General features: G+C 39.8%; 1 protein-coding gene across 2 annotated transcripts in view; it reads left to right on the top strand.

Moving 5' to 3' along the window:
- plcd3b (phospholipase C, delta 3b) overlaps nt 1-14,123 on the top strand; it is a 104,804-nt gene that overhangs the window by 60,727 nt on the left and 29,954 nt on the right. For both annotated transcript variants that reach the window (XM_056253574.1, XM_056253647.1), the window contains one exon: nt 7,017-7,152. In XM_056253574.1, the coding sequence (XP_056109549.1) occupies nt 7,017-7,152 (136 nt within the window). The remainder of the gene's footprint in view (nt 1-7,016; nt 7,153-14,123) is intronic.

The raw sequence follows: 14,123 nt of genomic DNA, 5'->3' as shown, positions 1-14,123 counted from the left end.
TCCCACTCAGTTCAGTTGAATTAAATTAAATTTGGGATTTAATTAAATCAATTTGCTTAGTCGATTTCCATTCTAGTTACTAGAGCTATGAGAACACTCGATGTTTACCCTTTTATTTTGATTTTATTTCAATTTATTTACTTCAGGTTTCAGCCTGAATCCTTATTCAGCTCAATAAAGCTTAACTAGATTTGAAATTTAATTACATTGCCTGATACGCTCTCCCTTTAGTCTCCTAGAGCTATAAGGACGTTCTAACTTTACCTTTACTTTATTTTAGATAAAGTCACTATCACTAGTCACTATCCTCATCTTCTTTCTCTCTATAGGATTACAATATCTAGCGACTGTTGTTTCCTTAGCGAGTTACACAGGTCAGTAATATTCTACTTCCTGTTTGTGTTTTACCCCTCCTCACTCCTTAGCACCAAGCTAAGTACATGAAGTACGGCTAACACAAACGCACAGTAGGCCCCAGACAGAACTGCAAACACTTCCCGTGGTTTCTTCTTCTGTTGATCTTGATGTTTGATGTGTCCCTGCCAGTTTAGTCTAAGTTTAGCAGCTTACCCATAAGGAACACCAGTTTACTTATGTCTCCTAGCTAAACTTAAATAGGTGAAACACTCCTTTCTTCCTCTTCATTTCTGGTTTCATCCTATCTCTTATTTTTGGTTTCACTCTATTTGTTACTCTCGAAGTGTAACATCTGAAAAGAACCAACAGCAATTTTTTTTGTTTTTGTTTTGAGTAATAGGTTATGACATGTAAGAAACCAGTCATCAGTCGACGCTGCTTAATGCACATCTACTAAGATAATCAAAACCTTTTGTTGTGTGTGCTCACCAACTCTTAAATTTTAGCTGCATCTACAAGCAGAGAGATACCTAGCGGTCAAAACTGTTCACTAGCTGAAAAGTCTGCTTTTATGCATAAGAGGGACGTAACTATATAGGCTTAGACAAGCTTTGACTTACAGCTAATCTAATTTCTTACTCTGTAAACAAATAGAATAAGTTGTTTAAAGTAAAGAGAAGAGTTCCATGAGTAAAAGTAACAAATGCCAAAACACATTTGCATTTTACTGAATGTAACACCAAGTTCTTGAAAGACTTAAAGTATAGGAGTCCCCTTTTAACCCGTTCAAACATGAATAACTCAGTAAAATGTGCAGACACTCTGCAGATACTGTTGAATTGTTCTGACATGCTCTGGTTCCCATGACAACAACTGGTCACAGGAAGTGCTAACTTGTGATGTCACGTTGTAAACAAACCAGCCTACATGGCTAGGCTAACCCACCCTAGCATTCACCCAGCTTAGGCTAAGCTAAATAATAACTTCTACAGTTAGCAGTTAGCATCATTCACTGGAAGCCTTAATTGCAGCTTTTGTTTACACAATTCAAAGTATTCTCGAATACTTTCTTTTACCCCAGTTAGGGTTTGTAATTCCTCACTTTCCTTACTTTCAATTCTTCTCAGCTAAACTTTCACCTTCACTAACTAACCATAGTCCTGGCTGAGCGCTGTAAGCTAAATTTGCAGATGCCCTGTCAATTAAACTTAAGTTTAACTACATATTAACTGTGCAGCTAGAGAAGAATTCGTATAGTAATGAGAATTTCCATCAGCATGTTGACTTAACATTTGGAGGGACACACAGAGTGTGGCCTTGAACACGCAACCGCTGTAACCCACTGTGGAGTGTTGGTCTGGGCAAATCCAAAGTTTAGTCACTAGTGCTACTGATTATTATCACATTCAGATCATTACCGCTGTTTTGATTACTTACTTTATGTTTGTTTATTCTTTTAAATTTTTGTTTTCATTATTTACTTATTTATTTATTTACTTTTTCCACTTTGATAATAATAGCAGTCAGCTATTCCCCGGTCTATTTGGTCATCTATATGATTTAATTTATTTTCCTCTCTTGTTCGAATGTGGTTCCATTTCCCATTGGGGCCCAGAAAGGAAACAGAGACACCTTTAGTTGTGATTGTGTTTACTTTCAACAAGTGCACTCATTTTTGTGACCCTGCAACACAAGTAACTTCAACAATTTACTAGGGCACAACTATAGTCCAAAGGATTGATAATAGGCTTAATTTAAATAGAAAAGCTGTCCTTTTTCTCCCCAACATTCACTTCGTCAAGCCGTAGTGAACCACTACTTACGTCCAGAGAAATAATTTAGTCATACGAACCATCTTAAGTCATTTATTTCATCTCGGCTATGCCCTTTCCAGGAAATACTCCCGGAACCACATAAGTCTTAGCCTCCCAACATCCACAGCTAAGATGATAAAGATACAAGAGACACATCACTAGCTAGATACACATCACTAGCTAGATACACATGAAACACCTAACTTTATGCTACATATCTAGCGAACCCATTAAACCGTGGTTCTGAACTTTTAGGGTCATGCATTAGTCTCTCACCACAAGTATGACCAAATGTCACAGAGCCCCTGCTTCACCTGACCTTAACCTTCTAGCTACCAAAGACTGTGACAAAACAATGGACACTATGAGAAACCACCTCTCATACCCCTCCAACCACCCACGAAGCCGTCTGCACCCAGCGACAACCAGTGCCCCTGACAACCTACGTCAACAAGCACATGCTGCGTGCACAGGACAACATTCAGCGTTCTGCACCTGATGCCATCACTGCGCCAAAGCTTGTGATGCCACAGTGCAAAAGGGGGGTCATGCCAATGTACGCCCTGGACGCACCACGTGCTGCACAGCTCAGCACCAGAGACACTTGCAAGACACCGAAGCAAGTGGCATACCGGCATCCTCAAAGCGAAAAGACTGTCCGAGCCAACCGAGGACGACACTCGCTGAAATTTTTCCTCCCTTTCTCTTTCTCTCTCTCTTTCACTTTTACCAGGATGCTGCTGTGGTTCGCGATGCCTGTGCCTCCAGCCAACCAGAGGACAGCCGCAATCGGACATCTCACCAGGTCCGGCAGCAGGCATCGTCCGGAGAGGACAACAACTCCTGATCACCAACTGCAGGACCCACACCCAGAAAGTGTGTGTTCGACGCAACCCCCGCAACGTCCACAGAGCACCTCACCCCAGCACAGTAGCCCAATACAGCTGGACCCGTGCCCGATGGACAGAGGACTCCCTCGCTCACGCCAAGGCCAACGTCGAGCACATGCTCAACCAACTCGAGAAATTGACTATCACACTAGCGGAGTTAGGTGGACACAACCGCCGCTCCAAACGGTTCCTGGGAGCTTTGCTCGGAGCCGCCGCTGCTGTCAGAACTCTGTTAAGCATTGGTATGCCCAGTGCCAACGCAGTGAACCATGTGACTGAAATCCGGACTGAGATCCCACAGCTAAGACTGCAACTCACAACACAGAGTGCATCCCTGCAGACCATCGAAAAGACATTGATGGGAACTGTGGTAATTCTCAACATTCACAGCGTTCTGCTGAACCAGACAGTAAAATCCATGAAACAGCTGTTTACTGTCTTCCAGAAAGACTTTGCTCAAACTCCGCTGGTCACAGCCCCGGACGGGGTGGCCTACCACATGACCAGCGACACACCGCTGCACCTGGCCCCACATGTGCAGCCCACGACCAAAGACATTCACTATCTCTGCCCTAGCAAACCCTTCCTCAGAGACAACACTGACGGAATCTGCGGTTTGCCAGCTATGATCAGCGACACACGCTGCCTTGCGGAAGCCAAGCCTCGCACGCAAGTCACCGAGATACAAGCGGAGACTGTAGGTGACAGATGGCCCGTCAACACTCCCGTGCGAACAGCTACTCTCACTTACAACCAACATGACACTGCCACCCGTGTCACCTTGCTTAACCAGAGCGTGTGGATTCAAGTACCGAAAGGTGCCATCCTACCATCACGATCCACCTGCCATCCTACCATCATGATCCACCTGCTATCCTCCCATCATGATCCACCTGCTATCCTACCATCAGGTTCCACCTGCCATCCTACCTTGGGCGGCAGTGGCTCAGTGGTTCATGTTGGTTGTCTACAAACCGGAAGGTTGGTGGTTCAATCCTCGGTTCCACCTGACCAAGTGTCGAGGTCTGTCGAGGTGTCCATGAGCAAGACACCTAACCCCAGCTGCTCCCGACGAGCTGGATGGCGCCTTGCATGGCTGCCGTCGCCCATCGGTGTATGAATGAGTGAGTGAATGGGTGAATGTGAGGCAAATTGTAAAGCGCTTTGGTGGCCATTGGGTCTGTGAAAGCGCTATATAAATGCAGTCCATTTACCAGTCCATTTCAAGACTTACCTACCATCTGACCAATGTGACGGTTTAACGAGGCCGCCCACACGGGTCCTGCCAAACCGCCAAAGGGGGGAATGTAGTGATAATCAGATAGGTAATCGAGCCAGCTCTGGTATGTTGGAGTGAATTAACTAGATTCTAATTTAGTTAAGTTCCCCTTAACTTCCATTCGTGAAACAAAGGGGATATTGTTTTAAATTGATTAAATCATTGACTCTGATTCGCACATGCAGCGTTTTCTTTCATGAATGAACAACGAAATGCTTTGCTTATGAGTTGAGCCAGCTCTGGACATGTGACTCATGAGATGAGATCTCATGAGTCTGGCCCCTCAGGGTCTCCCTTGATTTGATCACCCCACAAACAAAGCATTGTGCCATGAGTAAGTCAATTCACAATGCTGCCTGAGTGCTGACGGACAATTACGCATTCCACACACACAAACACCAGCCATGGAACTTTTCAGAGAAAAGTACCTCTAAATGTTTTAAATGTATTCATTTTGTGCTTAGATGTCGTCACATGCCATACTGGAAGTACTGACAATTTTATTGTGTGTTAACCAACTTTAAAATGCTTGTAATTCTGCATATGAATGTAACTTTATGTTCTTGTACTTTTAACCTGCCATTTTTGGTAGCTGTTTGACCGTCTTGTTTTGACTGAACCAGTCATACATAGGATATTACTGTAAAATCTATTGTCCGGTTTGTACAAGCTTTCCGGGTAGGAATGACAAAATGTTATACCATCATAAATGATCCTGACAAGACAAAGAGGAATCTTCCGCGGGCACTTTTCTCCCAGCTGATTGGTGCCTTCATGCCAGAAGGGGCGTGAACCTAAGTGTCCTTAAAGAGACGCGCCGAACTTCCCTTCATTCTTCTGAAACTCTTCCTGAAACTCTCTTCCTGAACGCTCTCTTCGATGCTTCATCATGTGACTCCTCGTGCGTCTGGACATCGCCTTAGTGTGATGATCCATCGTTTCTCTTTTTGTTTTCTTCAAGTTTATTTTATCTTTTTCGAAGTCTCCTCTTTTCATGTCTTCTCGCGAAGAAAATGAACACAGCCAGACTGGCAAGCTTCACCTACAAGGACATTCAAACACGCCGCGCTCGCTGGACGAACCCGAACTCGTGACACGAGGACAGAGAGAGACACACACGCTTTCTTCACATCAACCACAAAAGAGCTTTACCTGTGCAAGTAACCGTTTACCATTCTTTCGAGGTTTAAGATCTGTGATTCTTGTTGTCTCAAAAGGTTCTGTCTGTGATGAATTTTGCCAAACCAGAAGATCTCTCATCTTCTTACTCTCTCTCTCTCTCTCTCTCTCTCTCCCTTCCACTCTTTCTCTCTCGCAACCTCTCTCTCTCTCACTCCTGTTTGTTATTCGTCTGTCTCGTTAGTGTTACTGTTTAACTGTACATACATGCATCCTGTGTTCAAATGTAGAATTCTGTATCCGTAGTTTCAATTATTAAAACCATATTCTTGATTGATCCTGAAGTGCTCATTTACAAGTCAATGAAATGAATATCTCATAGCTACAAAGCTTTACAAGTTGTTACTATATCAGTAACGTAAATTTTATAAACACAAGAAAATTAATGTTCACGGCCGGAACATTGAGATTTCTTGGAGTTTATAAAAAGGGATAACTTTGTTGAGAAGTTGGTAAGTTAATCTTACGGCTGTTTGCTGGACAAACCGATTGTTTGATAACTGATTAATTCCCTTAAAGTTATCTCATATAATCGATCTGTAATGAGACCATTGATATATGAATGAGGAATTATAATTCGTTATGATTTACCATTCATACATACGATCGATCTGTTTTCAATTTCGATAATATAACTGTAATATGCAAATATATTAATCATATTTCATGATTAATTATTAAAATTCCCTATAAATAATTTGAGCTAATTAAGGCACATCTCAATGTGGCTACAGAGAGAATGAAGACATAGGCCAAACCACATAAAAGTAAAATCATGAGATGGAAAATTAGATACATGTTAATACATTTATCACATGGTTATATATATAGAATGGTTATATATATAGAATATATAGGATTAAAAAGGGTTAATTTCTCCTTCTAAGCAAGAATTAAGTCACAATTCCCTGCACATTCCTTTGGATCGTAAAACTTATCAGCCTTTCTGTGTCCTGTAACAGGATACCGAGTTCTGCCAGTGTGTTAGCTTGATTTGGGGGAAGTTTCACAGACCTTTGTTGGGATAGTGAGTTTGCTGGATTATTCATTAAATATAATGAATAATTTGTGTGTGTCTGATTGGTCCAGACGCTACACAGCAATAAAACCAACTTATCTGATCGTAATCATGGTAACCAAGACCCTTCTTGCCCTTGTTGGGGGGATGGTACCATAGATCCCAGAGTGAGTTTTAAAGATTATTTGTTAAATATAACAAATAATTGTGTCTGATTTTTTCTCAGTTGTTACATATAGAAATATGCAAGCAAAAACAATGTTTGTCCCCAAAACACTGCTTGCATACAGACAGCTGGCCTTCTCATACTCAACTCTGCAAGACCATGCTGGTGAACCAGCTTCACCAGCTCCGTTTTGCTTGAGAACAATTCTTGCTGTCCACCAGCTAGACCAGCTCTATATTGGATTTTTAAGCAGGGATGTTCCTGGTTTCCTCTTCTTTTTTAAAAACATAATCATATATTTGTCTTGTTTCAGGTGATATCAGCCCAGCAGCTGCCTAAACCTGACAAAGAGAAGCTCAGCTCCATCGTGGACCCTCTTGTATGGGTGCAGACTTATGGGGCTCCCATAGACAACAACACAAAGAAGACGCACCGCATTGACAATAATGGTACTTCAGAATTTGTTTGACATTTAATACACAGATGAGCCAAAACTTTATGACCACCTGCCTAATATGCTGTTGGTCCTCTGCGTGCTGCCAAAACGGTGCCGACCCGCTAAGGCATGGGCTCAACAAGACCCCTGAATGTGTCCTGTGGTATCTGGCACAATGTTAGAAGCAGATCCTTCAGGTCCTGTAGGTTGCGAGGTGGAGCCACCGTGGATCGAACTTGTTGGTCCAGCACATCCCACAGATGCTCAATTGGATTGAGATCTGGGGAATTTAGAGGCCAGGGGGCATATTACAGAAAGATCTAACTTTAGAATCCTATCTTATCTGTTTGGTAACTGATGTGGCAAAATCAATAATTAACAACAGCATCACAGCGTAAGAGACACCAGAATCCAAATTGTATTTTAAAAGATTTATTTCTTGCAAGGAATAGTTCCCAGTCCCAACCACAGTCCAGCTGCAGGCGGAGTGAGACAACAAGGAGGGTTTTGCTAGTAGCTTTATAGTGTTCTTATCTCTTGTCATTCATTTGCTTAGAAAGGAGGAACAATAGCTTTATGGCCACCCCCAAGACCTTCTAACCCCAGGGGTTTTCTCACCTCTGAAGTCAGAGGTCACTGCCCAATCATCTCCTGATTGTCTCACACACACACCCTCCAGCTGTATCAACATATCAACAGAAGAAACAGGGCCCTTTGTTCTCGATCAACTCAGGAATATCATAAAGAGACCACATAATATTTCACTGCAATGTCTATTATTCATCAGCCAATATTAAAATTTCCACTACATTCCTCCCTTTTTATAATTCAGATTACCTAATCATAATAATAAAAGCATTAGAACAAATTTTAAAGTCATATCATCACAGTTATACTCTTCATTGTCTGATTTTCGTGTATCTGATCACTCTACTTGAACTTTGGAAAGAAGATTTTAAAAGATAAATAAATGAAAATAAAAATAAAACTTGTAGCAGATAAGTAAATTTTTATATGAAGCCGGGCTAAATGGATAAGCACTGTTATCGCATTCCTGACCAGTGTTGGGCAAGTTACTTTTAAAAAGTAATTAGTTACAGTTACTAGTTACTTCTTCCAAAAAGTAACTGAATTAGTTACTCAGTTACAAATTTTAAAAGTAACTAGTTACTTAAGAAAGTAACTATTGCGTTACTTTCAAGTAAAATTACATTTTAAATGCTCAAATGTGACCCCACCTCTACCCCTCTTTAACGGAACTTAAAATACATGTGCATGTTCAATTATTTATGATAAATCTGAATATTATAATGAAATGGACACTTAATACAATACATTATTAACAGAAACATGAAACATTGTAGACACATCTAAAAAAAAAAAAATGTTGCTGTGGGACAAAGTGAGACTAGCCTCCAATCAAATGCCATGTATGTAGATATTATGTTTATATAGTGGATCAATGCAAATAACACAATAGATGTTTTGGAACTTTTGATATTTATTGCCCCTCAACAGGCCACAACTGGGCAAAATGAAATTAAGCTTGTTAAGCTCGTCGCCATACCTGTCTCTCGTTGACTGACTGGCTTGTGTTGTTCCTTGTGTGTCCTTTCCTGTCCGACTATGCGTTATGATGGGTCGTTCGCAATTCATGAGCGTTAGCCGTTAGTGATGATGGGTCGTTCGCGAATGAGCGTTAGTGATGATGGATCGACTCGTTCATGAGCTTTTGATGGGTCGTTCGCGATTCGCGAATGAGCCGACTCTAAGAGCCGGCTCTTTTAGGTGAACGTCGGGAGCTGGCTCGCATATCTGAAGAGCCGACTCTATTTTTACAAACTTAGCCTATAGAAATTAAATAATTATGTAATAAAAATTGAATATTATAGTCAAAGTCATTTAAAGAGCCGTTTGTGAGCCAAAAGAGCCGGCTCTTTTCAGTGAGCGGAGTCAAAAGAGCTGAATGCCCATCACTACTATGCGTGCTTTCGAACACTCGCCCAACTCTACCTCTGATTGGCTTACAATGACATTTTACTCTACCTCAGCCAATCGTCAGCATTTATGCGCTTGTCTCGTGCTCTGCCCACTAACCAAGGAAGAACAGTAAAAAAAGTATTTGCCTCTCGCTCAGAGATCTAGTTGGTCTGATGAAAAAAAAACCCAGCTTCATCAGTTATAGTAACGCGCCGCATTTTTTGGCAGTAACGGTAACGGCGTTATTAAGATGAGAAGAGTAATCAATTAGATTCCTCGTTACTGGAAAAAGTAATGCCGTTAGTAACGGCGTTATTTATAACGCCGTTATTCCCATCACTGTTCCTGACATAAAATCAGACCCTCAGTCACTTCAAGAAAAACATACCTTAATTCGATTAATATATTTCATTGTAAATTCCGCTACTTGTATCGTCTGAATAATTTTGTTCATCCTTAGGTTAGACTGTCATTTTCCAATTGAACAGACTCCTATTTACCCATAAATAACAACATTATCAGAATAACACATTAACATTCTAACTTAATTCAATCAGGCAATTGTTTTACTTTAGTAAGCTCTATTTGATGCCCTATTTAATAAAGTCTTTCCAGAAAAGTTTTATCATTTTATCCATTCATCTAACCAATGTAGTTGTTCAAAATTAACCCTAATATTTCCATTACAGAACGTCATTTTAGCTTATTATCTTACTTCACCACAATTAATAGATTTTCTACTTTTCCTGAAAACATTTGCACCAATCAACATCATTAGATCTATATCAATATCTAGTTTGATTCAATCAAATAAAATCATCAAAATCATCTCGAAAACAGATTCTTCTGCTAAACTTAAGCATTAGTTGGTCCGCATCTTCCTCCAGGTGTGATGATCATCTCGTTCGCCCATGGTCATTCCATCTTCACCATGTTGACACTTTGCGTGCCATCGCCATGGTCTTCCCTCGTCGGTGAGAGAGGTCTGTTACTAGCACAGCCTTTGATATGACGAGTGGATAGTGTCACGGATAACCTACCGCAGTCGACAGTCGTGTACTTTTACGTGACAGAAGGGGTACGCCGCACCACAGACGCGTGACACCGACGTGTGACTCCAACGTCGCACCACAGCACGCCGCACCACAGATGCATGACACCAACGTCGCACCACAGCACGCCATACCACAGACGCGTGACACCAACGTGTGACTCCAACGTCGCACCACAATAAATTAATATCTATTTCCCCCCCCCTAGCTTTTCTTATCTTTTCTTTTCCTTTGTTGTAACAAAAAACAACAACAACTATATTTTGACAATAAATTGATAAAACATATGAAACTAAGCATGTTTTCTCAGAATACCTTCTTCTCCACGTCATTAAATATTGAAGAAAATGTTGAATTACTTAAAGAGAATTAAGGCGAGATCACTAAAACAAGGCAAAAAGAAAAAAAAAATATGTGCATGGGCTCTAAGGGCTAGTAAAAAAGAATGCCATTGATGTTCAAAATATGTTATTTTTATTTACACACTAACGGCCAATATATTTACACTACCGTTTTTTGAACGGTACGATTTTAAAATGTTTTTAAAAGAAGTCTCTTCTGCTCACCAAGGCTTCATTTATATTTGATTCAAAATACAGCAAAAACAGTGATATTGTGAAATATTTTTACAATTGAAACTTTTTCACAATTTATAATTTATACAATTTAAACTTTTCTATTTAAATATATTTTATATTACTGTGCTGGAAAATTTCAGATAAATGCTTTTGTTTTAAACTTTCTATTCATCAAATAATCCTGAAAACAAAATTGTACACAATTGTTTTCAACAATTTTCAACAGCATTAAATCATCATCATGAGACACTGAAGACTGGAGTATGCTGAAAATTCAGCTTTGATCGCAGGAATAAATTAGGCTACATTTTAAAATATATTCATATTTTAAATTGTATAAATATTTCACAATATTACTGTTCAAAAATATCTTACCGTTCAAAAACTTTTGACGGGTAGTGTATATCTAACAGGGGCGGCGCCAGATAATTTTTTTACAGGTGTTGAGAGGGTGCTAGATCATTGACAGGGGGAGCTGAGCAATTATATATATTATGATATATATATATATATATATATATATATTATATCAATACTATTAATAAATTAGCAAAACTTGGCCACTCAATATTTAATATTCAATTATTTTATTTATTCAATTATAAAGTTTTAATTGTATTAATTTGAACAAGCACAACATTCAGCATTCAACCAAATATTCCAAATATTTCTTATTATTAATAATGTTATTTCAACATATCTCATTATTTCGACATTATATGTGTGCGTATTATAGGCCTACAATATGTGCATTTGTAAATCCGGTGACATGCGTGCATTCAGTTTTATTAATAAGTATAAGTCACTGTGTCTGCTGCAAATATGCAATTGACGATCGCCATCTCCGTAGTGAACGCGCCTAGAGAAATACATAAGCTATAATTACATAATCAGAGAGTAGCCTATTTCTTTTCGTTTTGAATTGTTTCGTTTAAAGACATTTCAAGCTCTCTATATATTTCTCATGTCTGAGGCATACACTGAGTTTCGGTTGAACCCCTACTGTTAATTTATATTGAGATGCGCACCAGTTTATGTGCAATGCAAGTGACCGCGCGGGCGCCTCCATGTCATGATTATATCATCTGCTATATTTGCTTCTTATTTATTAAATCCAGGCAATTCGTTGATGGTAAAAATTATTAAAATTAAGATACAATTTATACATAACGAAATTCACTTTAAAGAAAGGCGTTCTACAAAACAAAACTTAATGAAGTGGTCAAAATCATGTCTGACCCATTCCATGTCTACCGATATATTTCGACTCATATCTTACTTATGCTGTTCACTTTTCAAAATTAACATAGATGTAAAAAAATAACATTATAATATTTTAACAAATATGAAACTAAATGCGCTTATTTAATGGCTACAACACGTATAGTGTTTGGTATACAGACTCTGTATTTGTACAATTTGCTGCACATTCATTTAATTCTGAATTTTGCACACATAAGTTGAAAAGCATTTGTTTGTGAATAATAAAACATATCTGCAACATTTATCAAGTTCACGGATAATTGTGCGTGCATTTATTAATCATTATGATAAAAATCATAATAAACTATAGGCTATTACAAAAAAAATCAGATGAGCCCAGAATATGAACGCAACGTGTTTAATTACACGTTAAGCATTTTCCTCCCATAGAAAACTATTATACGGCTTAATGCAGATTAGAATGTCCCCTTATATGTCGAAATAACGACTTATTATGTCGAAATAAGGAGATATAATGTTGAAACAACTAATTATTATGTCGAAATAACGAGATATAATGTTTAAATAACGACTTAATATCTCGAAATAACAAGATAAGATTTCTTTTTCGTTTTTTCTTCACCATGCAGTTCAGGGCTTCCATAGAATAGTAATATACAGCCTACAGCCTGAATATAGGCCTAATTGCTTCCAGAAAATATTTTTGCTTTGGTCTTTCTTGGGGGTGCTGAAGTCCCGCTAGCCCCTCCCTATCGCCACCCATGATATCAAACATTGAATAAACGTATAGTTATTATGCACCAGGGGCCCTTTGGGAAATAAGTTAACTAATTACTGTAAAAGCAATAGCCTATAGCAAGTAGGCCTACATCCACTAATGCAAACTTTAAAATGTTTTAAAGGCGACATACATGGGGACGACGTGTGTATCAGGCGTCTTATAATGTGACGTACAGAGGGACGACGTGTGCATCAGATGTCTTATAATGCGACGTACAGAGGGACGACGTGTGTATCAGATGTCTTATAATGCGACGTACAGAGGGACGACGTGTGTATCAGATGTCTTATAATGCGACGTACAGAGGGACGACGTGTGTATCAGGCGTCTTATAATGCGACGTCCCTAGTTCAGACGTCGGATTTTTTTGATGGATTTCTCACATACGCCGTCACCACGTTGCCGTAAGGTATACGTTCCTACTGTGACACCGCCGTGACGTCGCCGCCGGTCTGTCGTCTGCCGTCTCTATCAATCCCATTCAAAAATTGACACGGACTGACGGCGACGGAAGGGTAGACTGCTCCTTCTCCTTCTTTAGGGAAGTCTTAGAAAAGACACTATACACTCGTCATACTTTGACCGCTTACTTTCTGCTCTATTGGATGGTTTGAGGCTTGTCAGTGCAGTCTGAGGTGAGAAGCTTAGACCCAGGTCTCACAATCTCCAATCATTTTCCGATCATTACAAGATTTTCCTTTAGATCACGACCCCACCCCCACTGGAGTGAACCATTTACTGTCTGCTGTCATCTGAATGGAGACCTTAAGTGATTTTGTTAGTGACGGCTTGTCTTGCCGGTCATCTCTCTTGGTGTGACCTGTGGAATTTTCAACCTGAAACATATCACTGGATAATTTCTTGCTCATTGAATAGCACTCAGGGTTCTTTTTGTCCCCTGAAAAACACTCAACGCACTTTGCTTATGCTTACAAGACAATATATATATATACATTTGGAACAGAATCAGTTCTGTTTGCTGCAATCCATCCTGACATTCTGCAAAAGAAAAAAATTTAAGTTAGGCGCTGCGCAGGGTTAGGCACTTTTCTGCCAAAATAATAACCTAGGCCAGGATATTTAGCCAAATTCATCCATAGCCATCATTTTGTTGGGCACATTCTGCCCTGATTTTGTCTGCTGTGTTGCCGCGGCCTTCGCTGCCGCATCTGCCCTGGCGTTTTCTGTTGAAACAATCTTTGTTATTAGCACGCTTACAGACAGAAATTTTGGCCTTGCTCAATTAAACCCGGTGTTCTCTCAACATTTATTGTTCCCCCTGTGCGGTGGCTTTCAGCAAATCCCAGACCATCCCCCCTTTTGATGCACCATCCAACTTGTGCATCAAATTAGCATCATCATCATTTGC

The sequence above is a fragment of the Rhinichthys klamathensis genome, unplaced genomic scaffold (assembly GCF_029890125.1).
Source record: "Rhinichthys klamathensis goyatoka isolate OS25496 unplaced genomic scaffold, OSU_Roscu_1.1 h1tg000001l_1, whole genome shotgun sequence".
NCBI lineage: Eukaryota > Metazoa > Chordata > Actinopteri > Cypriniformes > Leuciscidae > Rhinichthys > Rhinichthys klamathensis.
This window is presented reverse-complemented; position numbering and strand designations above follow the sequence as displayed.